At 42.0% G+C, this 12,457-nt stretch overlaps 1 protein-coding gene across 2 annotated transcripts in view; it reads right to left on the bottom strand.

Moving 5' to 3' along the window:
- ano3 (anoctamin 3) overlaps positions 1 to 11,058 on the bottom strand; it is a 141,677-nt gene extending 130,619 nt beyond the window's left edge. For both annotated transcript variants that reach the window (XM_071405252.1, XM_071405253.1), the window contains exon 1: positions 10,784 to 11,058. In XM_071405252.1, the coding sequence (XP_071261353.1) occupies positions 10,784 to 10,829 (46 nt within the window). In that variant the 5' untranslated portion in view covers positions 10,830 to 11,058. The remainder of the gene's footprint in view (positions 1 to 10,783) is intronic.
- Positions 11,059 to 12,457: the final 1,399 nt, after the last annotated feature.

The raw sequence follows: 12,457 nt of genomic DNA, 5'->3' as shown, positions 1-12,457 counted from the left end.
AACAACATAACATGGTGCAGGACTACAGGGAATCAGTATAACAACATAACATGGTGCAGGACTACAGGGAATCAGTATAACAACATAACATGGTGCAGGACTACAGGGAATCAGCATAACAACATAACATGGTGCAGGACTACAGGGAATCAGTATAACAACATAACATGGTACAGGACTACAGGGAATCAGCATAACAACATAACATGGTGCAGGACTACAGGGAATCAGCATAACATGGTGCAGGACTACTGGGAATCAGTATAACAACATAACATGGTGCAGGACTACAGGGAATCAGTATAACAACATAACATGGTGCAGGACTACAGGGAATCAGCATAACAACATAACATGGTGCAGGACTACAGGGAATCAGCATAACATGGTGCAGGACTACTGGGAATCAGCATAACAACATAACATGGTGCAGGACTACTGGGAATCAGCATAACAACATAACATGGTGCAGGACTACAGGGAATCAGCATAACAACATAACATGGTGCAGGACTACAGGGAATCAGCATAACATGGTACAGGACTACAGGAAATCAGTATAACAACATAACATGGTGCAGGACTACAGGGAATCAGCATAACAACATAACATGGTGCAGGACTACAGGGAATCAGTATAACAACATAACATGGTGCAGGACTACAGGGAATCAGTATAACAACATAACATGGTGCAGGACTACTGGGAATCAGTATAACAACATAACATGGTGCAGGACTACAGGGAATCAGTATAACAACATAACATGGTACAGGACTACTGGGAATCAGTATAACAACATAACATGGTGCAGGACTACTGGGAATCAGCATAACATGGTGCAGGACTACAGGGAATCAGCATAACATGGTGCAGGACTACTGGGAATCAGCATAACATGGTGCAGGACTACAGGGAATCAGTATAACAACATAACATGGTGCAGGACTACAGGGAATCAGCATAACATGGTGCAGGACTACTGGGAATCAGCATAACATGGTGCAGGACTACAGGGAATCAGTATAACATGGTGCAGGACTACAGGGAATCAGTATAACAACATAACATGGTGCAGGACTACAGGGAATCAGTATAACATGATGCAGGACTACAGGGAATCAGCATAACAACATAACATGGTGCAGGACTACAGGGAATCAGTATAACAACATAACATGGTGCAGGACTACAGGAAATCAGTATAACAACATAACATGGTGCAGGACTACAGGGAATCAGCATAACAACATAACATGGTGCAGGACTACTGGGAATCAGCATAACAACATAACATGGTGCAGGACTACAGGGAATCAGCATAAAAACATAACATGGTGCAGGACTACAGGGAATCAGTATAACAACATAACATGGTGCAGGACTACAGGGAATCAGTATAACATGATGCAGGACTACAGGGAATCAGCATAACAACATAACATGGTGCAGGACTACAGGGAATCAGTATAACAACATAACATGGTGCAGGACTACAGGAAATCAGTATAACAACATAACATGGTGCAGGACTACAGGGAATCAGCATAACAACATAACATGGTGCAGGACTACTGGGAATCAGCATAACAACATAACATGGTGCAGGACTACAGGGAATCAGCATAAAAACATAACATGGTGCAGGACTACAGGGAATCAGCATAAAAACATAACATGGTGCAGGACTACAGGGAATCAGCATAACAACATAACATGGTGCAGGACTACAGGGAATCAGTATAACAACATAACATGGTGCAGGACTACAGGGAATCAGTATAACAACATAACATGGTGCAGGACTACAGGGAATCAGCATAACAACATAACATGGTGCAGGACTACAGGGAATCAGTATAACAACATAACATGGTACAGGACTACAGGGAATCAGCATAACAACATAACATGGTGCAGGACTACAGGGAATCAGCATAACATGGTGCAGGACTACTGGGAATCAGTATAACAACATAACATGGTGCAGGACTACAGGGAATCAGTATAACAACATAACATGGTGCAGGACTACAGGGAATCAGCATAACAACATAACATGGTGCAGGACTACAGGGAATCAGCATAACATGGTGCAGGACTACTGGGAATCAGCATAACAACATAACATGGTGCAGGACTACTGGGAATCAGCATAACAACATAACATGGTGCAGGACTACAGGGAATCAGCATAACAACATAACATGGTGCAGGACTACAGGGAATCAGCATAACATGGTACAGGACTACAGGAAATCAGTATAACAACATAACATGGTGCAGGACTACAGGGAATCAGCATAACAACATAACATGGTGCAGGACTACAGGGAATCAGTATAACAACATAACATGGTGCAGGACTACAGGGAATCAGTATAACAACATAACATGGTGCAGGACTACTGGGAATCAGTATAACAACATAACATGGTGCAGGACTACAGGGAATCAGTATAACAACATAACATGGTACAGGACTACTGGGAATCAGTATAACAACATAACATGGTGCAGGACTACTGGGAATCAGCATAACATGGTGCAGGACTACAGGGAATCAGCATAACATGGTGCAGGACTACTGGGAATCAGCATAACATGGTGCAGGACTACAGGGAATCAGTATAACAACATAACATGGTGCAGGACTACAGGGAATGAGCATAACATGGTGCAGGACTACTGGGAATCAGCATAACATGGTGCAGGACTACAGGGAATCAGTATAACATGGTGCAGGACTACAGGGAATCAGTATAACAACATAACATGGTGCAGGACTACAGGGAATCAGTATAACATGATGCAGGACTACAGGGAATCAGCATAACAACATAACATGGTGCAGGACTACAGGGAATCAGTATAACAACATAACATGGTGCAGGACTACAGGAAATCAGTATAACAACATAACATGGTGCAGGACTACAGGGAATCAGCATAACAACATAACATGGTGCAGGACTACTGGGAATCAGCATAACAACATAACATGGTGCAGGACTACAGGGAATCAGCATAACATGGTGCAGGACTACAGGGAATCAGCATAACATGGTGCAGGACTACAGGGAATCAGTATAACAACATAACATGGTGCAGGACTACAGGGAATCAGCATAACAACATAACATGGTGCAGGACTACAGGGAATCAGCATAACAACATAACATGGTGCAGGACTACAGGGAATCAGCATAACAACATAACATGGTGCAGGACTACAGGGAATCAGCATAACAACATAACATGGTGCAGGACTACAGGGAATCAGTATGACATGGTACAGGACTACAGGGAATCAGCATAACAACATAACATGGTGCAGGACTACAGGGAATCAGTATAACAACATAACATGGTGCAGGACTACAGGGAATCAGTATGACATGGTACAGGACTACTGGGAATCAGTATAACAACATAACATGGTGCAGGACTACAGGGAATCAGTATGACATGGTACAGGACTACTGGGAATCAGCATAACAACATAACATGGTGCAGGACTACAGGGAATCAGCATAACAACATAACATGGTGCAGGACTACAGGGAATCAGTATGACATGGTACAGGACTACTGGGAATCAGCATAACAACATAACATGGTGCAGGACTACAGGGAATCAGTATGACATGGTACAGGACTACAGGGAATCAGCATAACAACATAACATGGTGCAGGACTACAGGGAATCAGTATAACAACATAACATGGTGCAGGACTACAGGGAATCAGTATGACATGGTACAGGACTACTGGGAATCAGCATAACAACATAACATGGTGCAGGACTACAGGGAATCAGCATAACATGGTGCAGGACTACAGGGAATCAGTATAACAACATAACATGGTGCAGGACTACTGGGAATCAGCATAACAACATAACATGGTGCAGGACTACAGGGAATCAGCATAACATGGTGCAGGACTACAGGGAATCAGTATAACAACATAACATGGTGCAGGACTACAGGGAATCAGTATAACAACATAACATGGTGCAGGACTACAGGGAATCAGCATAACATGGTGCAGGACTACAGGGAATCAGCATAACATGGTGCAGGACTACTGGGAATCAGCATAACATGGTGCAGGACTACAGGGAATCAGTATAACAACATAACATGGTACAGGACTACAGGGAATCAGCATAACAACATAATATGGTGAATAATATCTATGTATTATGGTATATTGTTTTTGTATATTTGTATGCTGACTTCACAAAATGAATTTCCATGTAAATGGACAATAAAGTACATTGTATACCGTGTGCAGGCAATTCCCTTCTTTATCAAATACTAAAGGAACATGCTATACCTGGTACCATTACAGTATAAGATATTATCACTGCATTTGTGTATTCAGGCCTAAACAATTAACATATGTATGTTCAAATAATGTGGTCATGTGATTATTACGAGAGGAATACTACTGATGCAGTCACATTATCTTGCTACAACCGAACTGATACAGTACCAATTGAAATGCTATTAGATGCAGCAGTACATTACAACGATTCAGCTCATGAAACATGGGACCAACACTTTCATATTCTTGTTCAATGTACAGTAACAGTCAAAAGTTTGGATACACCTACTCATTCAAGGGTTTTTCCTTATTTTTACTATTTTCTACATTGTAGAATAATAGTGAAGACATCAAAACTATGAAATAACACATATGGAATCAAGTAGTAACCAAAAAAGTGTTATTCAAATGTAAATATATTTTAGATTTGAAATTCTTCAAAGTAGCCACCCTTTGCCTTGATGAATTCTTTGCACACTCTTGGCATTCTCTCAACCAGCTTCATGACGTAATCACCTGGAATGCATTTCAATTAACAGGTGTGCCTTTGTAACGGATGTGAAATGGCTAGCTAGTTAGCGGGTACGCGCTAGTAGCGTTTCAATCAGTTACGTCACTTGCTCTGAAACCTATTAGTAGTGTTGCCCCTTGCTCTGCAAGTGCCGCGGCTTTTGTGGAGCGATGGGTAACGGTGCTTTGTGGGTGTCAGTTGTTGATGTGTGCAGAGGGTCCCTGGTTCGCGCCCGTGTCGGGGCGAGGGGACGGTTTAAAGTTATACTGTTACACCTTGTTAAAAGTTCATTTGTGGCATTTCTTACCTTCTTAATGCGTTTGAGCCAATCAGTTGTGTTGTGACATGGTAGAAGTGGTATACAAAAGATAGCCCAATTTGGTAAAAGACCAAGTCCATATTATGGCAAGAACAGCTCAAATAAGCAAAGAGAAACGACAGTCCATCATTACTTTAAGACATGAAGGTCAGTCAATCCATTTCTTCAAGAGAACCGCCACAGGAAAGAAAGACCCAGAATTACCTCTGCTGCAAAGGATGAGTTCATTAGAGTTGACTGCACTTCAGAAATTGCAGCCAAAATAAATGCTTTACAGAGTTCAAGTAACAGACACGTCTCAACATCAACTGTCCCAGAGGAGACTGCGTGAATCAGGCCTTCATGGTCGAATTGCTGCAAAGAAACCACAACTAAAGGACACCAATAATAAGAAGAGACTTGATTGGGCCAAGAAACACGAGCAATGGACATTAGACCAGTGGAAATGTGTCCTTTGGTCTGATGAGTCCAAATTTGAGATTTTTGGTTCCAACTGCCGTGTCTTTGTGAGACGCAGAGTAGGTGAACGGATGATCTCCGCATGTGTGGTTCCCACCGTGAAGCATGGAGGTGGTGGTGTGGGTGTATGGAGGTGCTTTGCTAGTGACACTGTCTGCGATTTATTTAGAATTCAAGACACGCTTAGCCAGCAGGCTACCATAGTATTCTGCAGTGATACGCCATCCCATCTGGTTTGCGCTTAGTGGGACTATCATTTGTTTTTCAACAGGACAATGACCCAACACACCTCCAGGCTGGTTAAGGGTTATTTGACCAAGAAGGAGAATGATGGAGTGCTGCATCAGATGATCTGGCCTCCACAATCCCCCAACCTCAACCCAGTTGAGATGGTTTGGGATGAGTTGTACCGCAGAGTGAAGGAAAAGCAGTCAACTAGTGCTCAGCATATGTGGGAATTCCTTCAAGACTATTGGAAAAGCATTCCAGATGAAGCTGGTTGAGAGAATTCCAAGAGTGTGCAAAGACGTCATCAAGGCAAAGGGTGGCTACTTGGAAGAATCTAAAATATTAAAATATATTTTGATTTTTGAACACTTTTTTGGTTACTACGTGATTCCATATGTGTTATTTCATAGTTTTGATGTCTTCACTATTATTCTACAATGTAGAATAGTTAAAAATGAAAAAAAAACTTGAATGAGTAGGCTTGTCCAAAACTTTTGACTGGTACTGTATATATGTAAAATCGCAATTAGATTTCTTGCCCATATCGTGCAGCCCTATCTGATACCATGCACACACACACAGAGCAACACACACAGCCACACACACACACATTATCTCTGATACATTATCTTGTACCACACACACACACACACACCTCAGTCATACTACATCCTCTCTGCTGAGACCGATACACCGATAAAGATACACAGATACACCAATATAATACATAATACAGTAATAATACTGCTATATCCTAATTACAGAGGAGAGCCACGTAATGTGCCATGTTACAACACTGTAGGTGTCTGTCTGTCTGCCTGCTTGTCTGTCTGTGTGTCTCCCTGCCTGTCTGTGTCCATCTCCTTCTGCTGTCTCTCTCCCTCTCTCTCTCACATTCTGTCTCCCTTTATCTCAATGTCTCTATCACTGTCTGTCTCTCTCTGTCTCTATCTGTGTCTCTCAGTCTGTCTCTCTCCAATCTCTGTCTCTCTCTGTCTCTAGCTCTCTGTATCTCTCTGTCTCTCGCTCTCTGTATCTCTCTGTCTCTCTCTGTCTCTCCGTCTCTATCTGTCAGTCTCTCTGTCTCTATCCGTCTCTCTCTCTGTCTATCCGTCTCTGTCTCTATCTGTCAGTCTCTCTGTCTCTATCCGTCTCTCTCTCTCTGTCTCTCTCTGTCTATCCGTCTCTGTCTCTATCTGTCAGTCTCCCTGTCTCTATCCGTCTCTCTTTCTCTCTGTCTCTCTCTCTGTCTCTCTCTCTGTCTCTCTCTCTGTCTCTCTCTCTGTCTCTCTCTCTGTCTCTCTCTCTGTCTCGTGCTCTAACCCCCCTCTCCATGTATTAGACAATTCTGATAAGTTTAGATACAGACAAAAACAGAAGAGACGTGTTAAATAATTAAACAGATATCATTGGAGTTGTGCTAATGTTCTTTAAAGAGTCAGTCGTACATACATTACACAATCAATATGGGGCCATAAACTCTTGTCTGCATCTTTATGGCACCATACTCCCTACATAGTGCACTACTTATGACCAGGGCCCGCACAGGGAATAGGGTGCCATTTAGGACACATCGCCAGTCAGGAGAGGGGAAGAAGCAGATAAATGAGTCAATTAATATTCCTGTGGATGCACATTACACCCCCCCCGCTCACCGCCAGGGACAAATGCGCCAAATATTGCCCATAATTCACTTCGCAATGAGGCGATCCGGCGTGCTGTACAATATCAGCTAGTCAAGACAAGTTGACGAATCTAACTTTGCGACAGAAGACTGGATGTAGGAACATTGCCCTATATTGGAAATGAAACACATTGTGTGGGATGGCTACACCTCTGGGCCTATCTTCTGTCTCTGTACAAGGTTCCCTGTGGTCATGATGATGTAATGCCTCACACTACAGAAACAGGACCCCCATGGACAGTTCTTCCTTCAAAACTAGCCTGGAATCCAAACTGATTTAAATGTATTGTTTATTCATTTAGTAGACGGTCTTATCCAGACCGACTTACAGTTAGTGCATCCATCTTAAAGGGGCAACCAGCAGTTGCGACATCCATTTTTGGTCTTATAAACTAATGATATGATTGTTGAAGAATATAACTAATAAAATGCCTCATGAGCTTTAGTTCAACGGTCATACTCCATCAGAACCCAAAAAATTTTGCTGGTTTTACTCCAATGTTTGTAAACAAAGAAAATGTAAACAAACCGTATATATGGTTAAACATGGTTAAAACTATAATGTTGATATAATGGATGGTCATTCGTTGCATCCATAACTCTGTCTATGAATTTTGAGAGTGGTTACATTTCTCCAGCCTCCATCCCTCAGCTTTTTACCAAAACAGGGGCGGGAGAGGCCACTTTGTTATCGTTTCTACTGCTGATTGCCACTTTAGGGTAGCTAGGTACGACACAAGCTCTATCAAGACAGACAGACTATTTTGGCAGTATTCAATCATGGTCACAACATTGTCATATGTTACATGTTAAATGCCTATAGGACACTGGACAGGCATACGTTGGAGGGTTGCTGGAGGCTAACACTGCCTCTCATATTACAATTGTTTTCCATTACATTTAGAGGTGGACAGAGATTCCCTCGGGCTGCATCCCAAATCGAACCCTATTCCCTATATCAAATCAAATCAAATCAAATGTATTTATATAGCCCTTCTTACATCAGCTGATATCTCAAAGTGCTGTACAGAAACCCAGCCTAAAACCCCAAACAGCAAGCAATGCAGGTGTAGAAGCACGGTGGCTAGGAAAAACTCCCTAGAAAGGCCAAAACCTAGGAAGAAACCTAGAGAGGAACCAGGCTATGAGGGGTGGCCAGTCCTCTTCTGGCTGTGCCGGGTAGAGATTATAACAGAACATGGCCAAGATGTTCAAATGTTCATAAATGACCAGCATGGTCAAATAATAATAATCACAGTAGTTGTCGAGGGTGCAGCAAGTCAGCACCTCAGGAGTAAATGTCAGTTGGCTTTTCATTGCCAATCATTAAGAGTATCTCTACCGCTCCTGCTGTCTCTAGAGAGTTGAAAACAGCAGGTCTGGGACAGGTAGCACGTCCGGTGAACAGGTCAGGGTTCCATAGCCGCAGGCAGAACAGTTGCACTACTACTAAAGGTCAATCAGATTTGTGAACATAATCCCTAGCTGTGTATTGCCGCTTTCCATGTTGTCTGTAGCTTGTGAGGTGTGGAAACACTGTTGCTTTTATGAATTTTGTCTTGCTGCTTTTTGTTCTATGTTGCTCTGTCTGTATGCTACGTCTTGCTTGTCCTATGTTGCTCTGTCTGTATGCTACGTCTTGCTTGTCCTATGTTGCTCTGTCTGTATGCTATGTCTTGCTTGTCCTATGTTGCTCTGTCTGTATGCTACGTCTTGCTTGTCCTATGTTGCTCTGTCTGTATGCTACGTCTTGCTTGTCCTATGTTGCTCTGTCTGTATGCTACGTCTTGCTTGTCCTATGTTGCTCTGCGTGTGCTCACTGCTCATTGATTGTCTATATTGTAATTGTTTTTAATAACCTGCCCAGGGACTGCGGTTGAAAATTAGCCGGCTGGCTAAAACCGTCACTTTTACTGAAACGTTGATTAATGTGCACTGTCCCTGTAAAAAATAAAATAAACTCAAACTTTGGACCAGAGCCCTATGGCACCCTATTCCCTATATAGTGCACTACTTTAGACCAGGGCCCTATAGCACCCTATTCCCTATATAGTGCACTACTTTAGACCAGGGCCCTATAGCACCCTATTCCCTATTATATACTGCGCTACTTTTGACCAGGGCCTCTATGGGGGATTCGACCAGACATCTCCCCTCTCATACTCTCTCCTGAATAATTCACTCACCACAGAGCAAAATAGCTTGAGTGGTGCTGTTGCTATTTCCACACACAGCGTTTTTTAAAATATATTTTACACAGGCTTTATCCAAAATGGAATCCCATTTCCTTTTTAATGCACTACTTTTGACCAGAGCCCACAAGGCTCTAGTGCATACTATATAGGGAATAGGGTACCATTTAGGATGTACACACAGAGACAACCCACTTTACCTTTAATGGGAAATAGCCTATCCCTGTTTCTTGATGATGCAAGATATTTATGTGCCAATTGTAAAACTGCAATTCAGTGCTACTTGAATTTAATCTCATTTTCCAAGAGAAATTTATATATTTATATATATTTATAGCCTAACAACAAATAAGTTATACAGTATCCATGTGTTAATAATTCTGCATTTTAACTTTCAAAGTAAAGATATTTGAGATTGCAATTAGTTTAAAAAAAAATGATTTTGGAACACAAAGCGGGTGTCATAAATGTATCCTACATTGCCATAACTGTATCGTGATATAAATCAAATAATTATGATCACGTAAAAGGCACCAAAGGTGTTTATTTTTAACAGTTTTGGGGCTCATTTTGTCCAATAAAAAAAAAATACTTCAATAAAGCTGGTAGAATGTAGGTGTCTGTAGGCTATAAAACCAAAGTCAGATCGATGATAATGGGCCATGAAAATAGTGAAACTAACGATCAAATGTAGCTGATTTATGGGCGCGAACAGATTTTTTTTTAAAGGCAACTTTTTATGAATATCATGCTACATAGATAGAAATTATATTGTTCATCAAAAGTCAATGCATTACAATGGTCAAATGACAACGAACGGAAATATATATTTTACATGTTTAGAGAACCGTTAACTCTGCGGCACCCATCCACGCGACCGTTTTATCACAGCGCGCGGGCAATGAAGGTGCACGCTCGTGACTGCTTGTCGTTTCAAAAAATAACTGAATTCCAAAAACTCGTAAACAAGGTACAAAAACTTCACTTCGACCATAAATATTTCAGTGACACGACTCGCCTAATCCAAACTAAACACACAGAACCTGCAACTACTAACCTTTCTGCTGCTTGAAGGACTGTATGGAGCCCGAGTGATGCACCATAGTGTCGTTTGTTTGTTGATTATTATTCCCCCACCCCCCCGTAAATACTATTCCGTATTTCGTAAAAGCAAGGTTACCGAATAGGGAAACTATGGTGGGATTGCGTAGGTGTTCTCGCAGCTACCATCCATGCCCAGTAGACTACAGTCATCACAGCAGCGATATCTAAAGCGATGCGGTAACCACAACAACACCTGTACCGAGTACCGTCCCCTCCGCATGCTCCTCATCCGTGGCTGTTGTCATGGTAACGAACCGGAGGGGAGGTCCGGTGACGGAGGGGAGGTCCGGTGATGGCAGTGGTTCCTTCTCTTCACCCCCTTTGCACGGACACAGCTGACCTGGTTCTGAATTTAGGCTACATTGTCACTATAAATGGCCAGTCTTTTGAAAATAACAATACAAAATCATGTCAATTTTCCTTGGTATAAGATTATCATTCATCCTTAGGGTCTACCACTGTCATCACACCATCAATGACTTATTGTCTATCCTGACTGGCACCATTACCTGAGGGGAACTTATTTTTAATAAGACTTGTGAGATAGTTGTGAGAGGTTGGACTGAGATAGATGGCCAGAGCCTATATGGCTTTGAGACAGTTACTTGCTATTCAAGAGGCTGGAGTTTCCTCAGGCTGGTCACAGAGTAAACCAGGTTTGACAGAGACATTAGAGACTAGAGTTTCCTCAGGCTGGTCATAGAGTAAACCAGGTTTGACAGAGACATTAGAGGCTAGAGTTTCCTCAGGCAGGTCACAGAGTAAACCAGGTTTGACAGAGACATTAGAGGCTGGAGTTTCCTCAGGCTGGTCACAGAGTAAACCAGGTTTGACAGAGACATTAGAGACTAGAGTTTCCTCAGGCTGGTCATAGAGTAAACCAGGTATGACAGAGACATTAGAGGCTAGAGTTTCCTCAGGCTGATCACAGAGTAAACCAGGTTAGACAAAGACATTGGAGGTTAGAGTTTCCTTGGGCTGATCACAGAGTAAACCAGGTTTGACAGAGGCATTAGAGGCTGGCTATGAGCCTGTGAGAAAAACTTCCATGCAATCAATACTGTCTTGGCTAGGGCTACAGCTAGGCTAAGGCTGAGGTACCTACTTCTGGTGGTGCTGACACACACACTTCCCTCCTCCCGAGGAGCTTCTAGTGGGAGGAGAGAGAACAGTAATATAATCTATTCTCATGAACTAGATTCTATTCATTCTCATGAACTAGATTCTAGTCATTCTCATGGACTAGATTCTATTCATTCTCATGGACTAGATTCTATTCATTCTCATGGACTAGATTCTATTCATTCTCATGGACTAGATTCTATTCATTCTCACAGACTAGATTCTATTCATTCTCACGGACTAGATTCTATTCATTCTCACGGACTAGATTCTATTCATTCTCACAGACTAGATTCTATTCATTCTCATGGACTAGATTCTATTCATTCTCATGGACTAGATTATATTCATTATCATGGACTAGATTCTATTCATTCTCACGGACTAGATTCTATTCATTCTCACGGACTAGATTCTATTCATTCTCACGGACTAGATTCTATTCATTCTCACGGACTAGATTATATTCATTCTCACGGACTAGATTCTATTCATTCTCATGGAC

This window comes from Salvelinus alpinus, chromosome 6 (genome assembly GCF_045679555.1).
Source record: "Salvelinus alpinus chromosome 6, SLU_Salpinus.1, whole genome shotgun sequence".
In the NCBI taxonomy this organism is placed as follows: Eukaryota; Metazoa; Chordata; class Actinopteri; order Salmoniformes; family Salmonidae; genus Salvelinus; species Salvelinus alpinus.
This window is presented reverse-complemented; position numbering and strand designations above follow the sequence as displayed.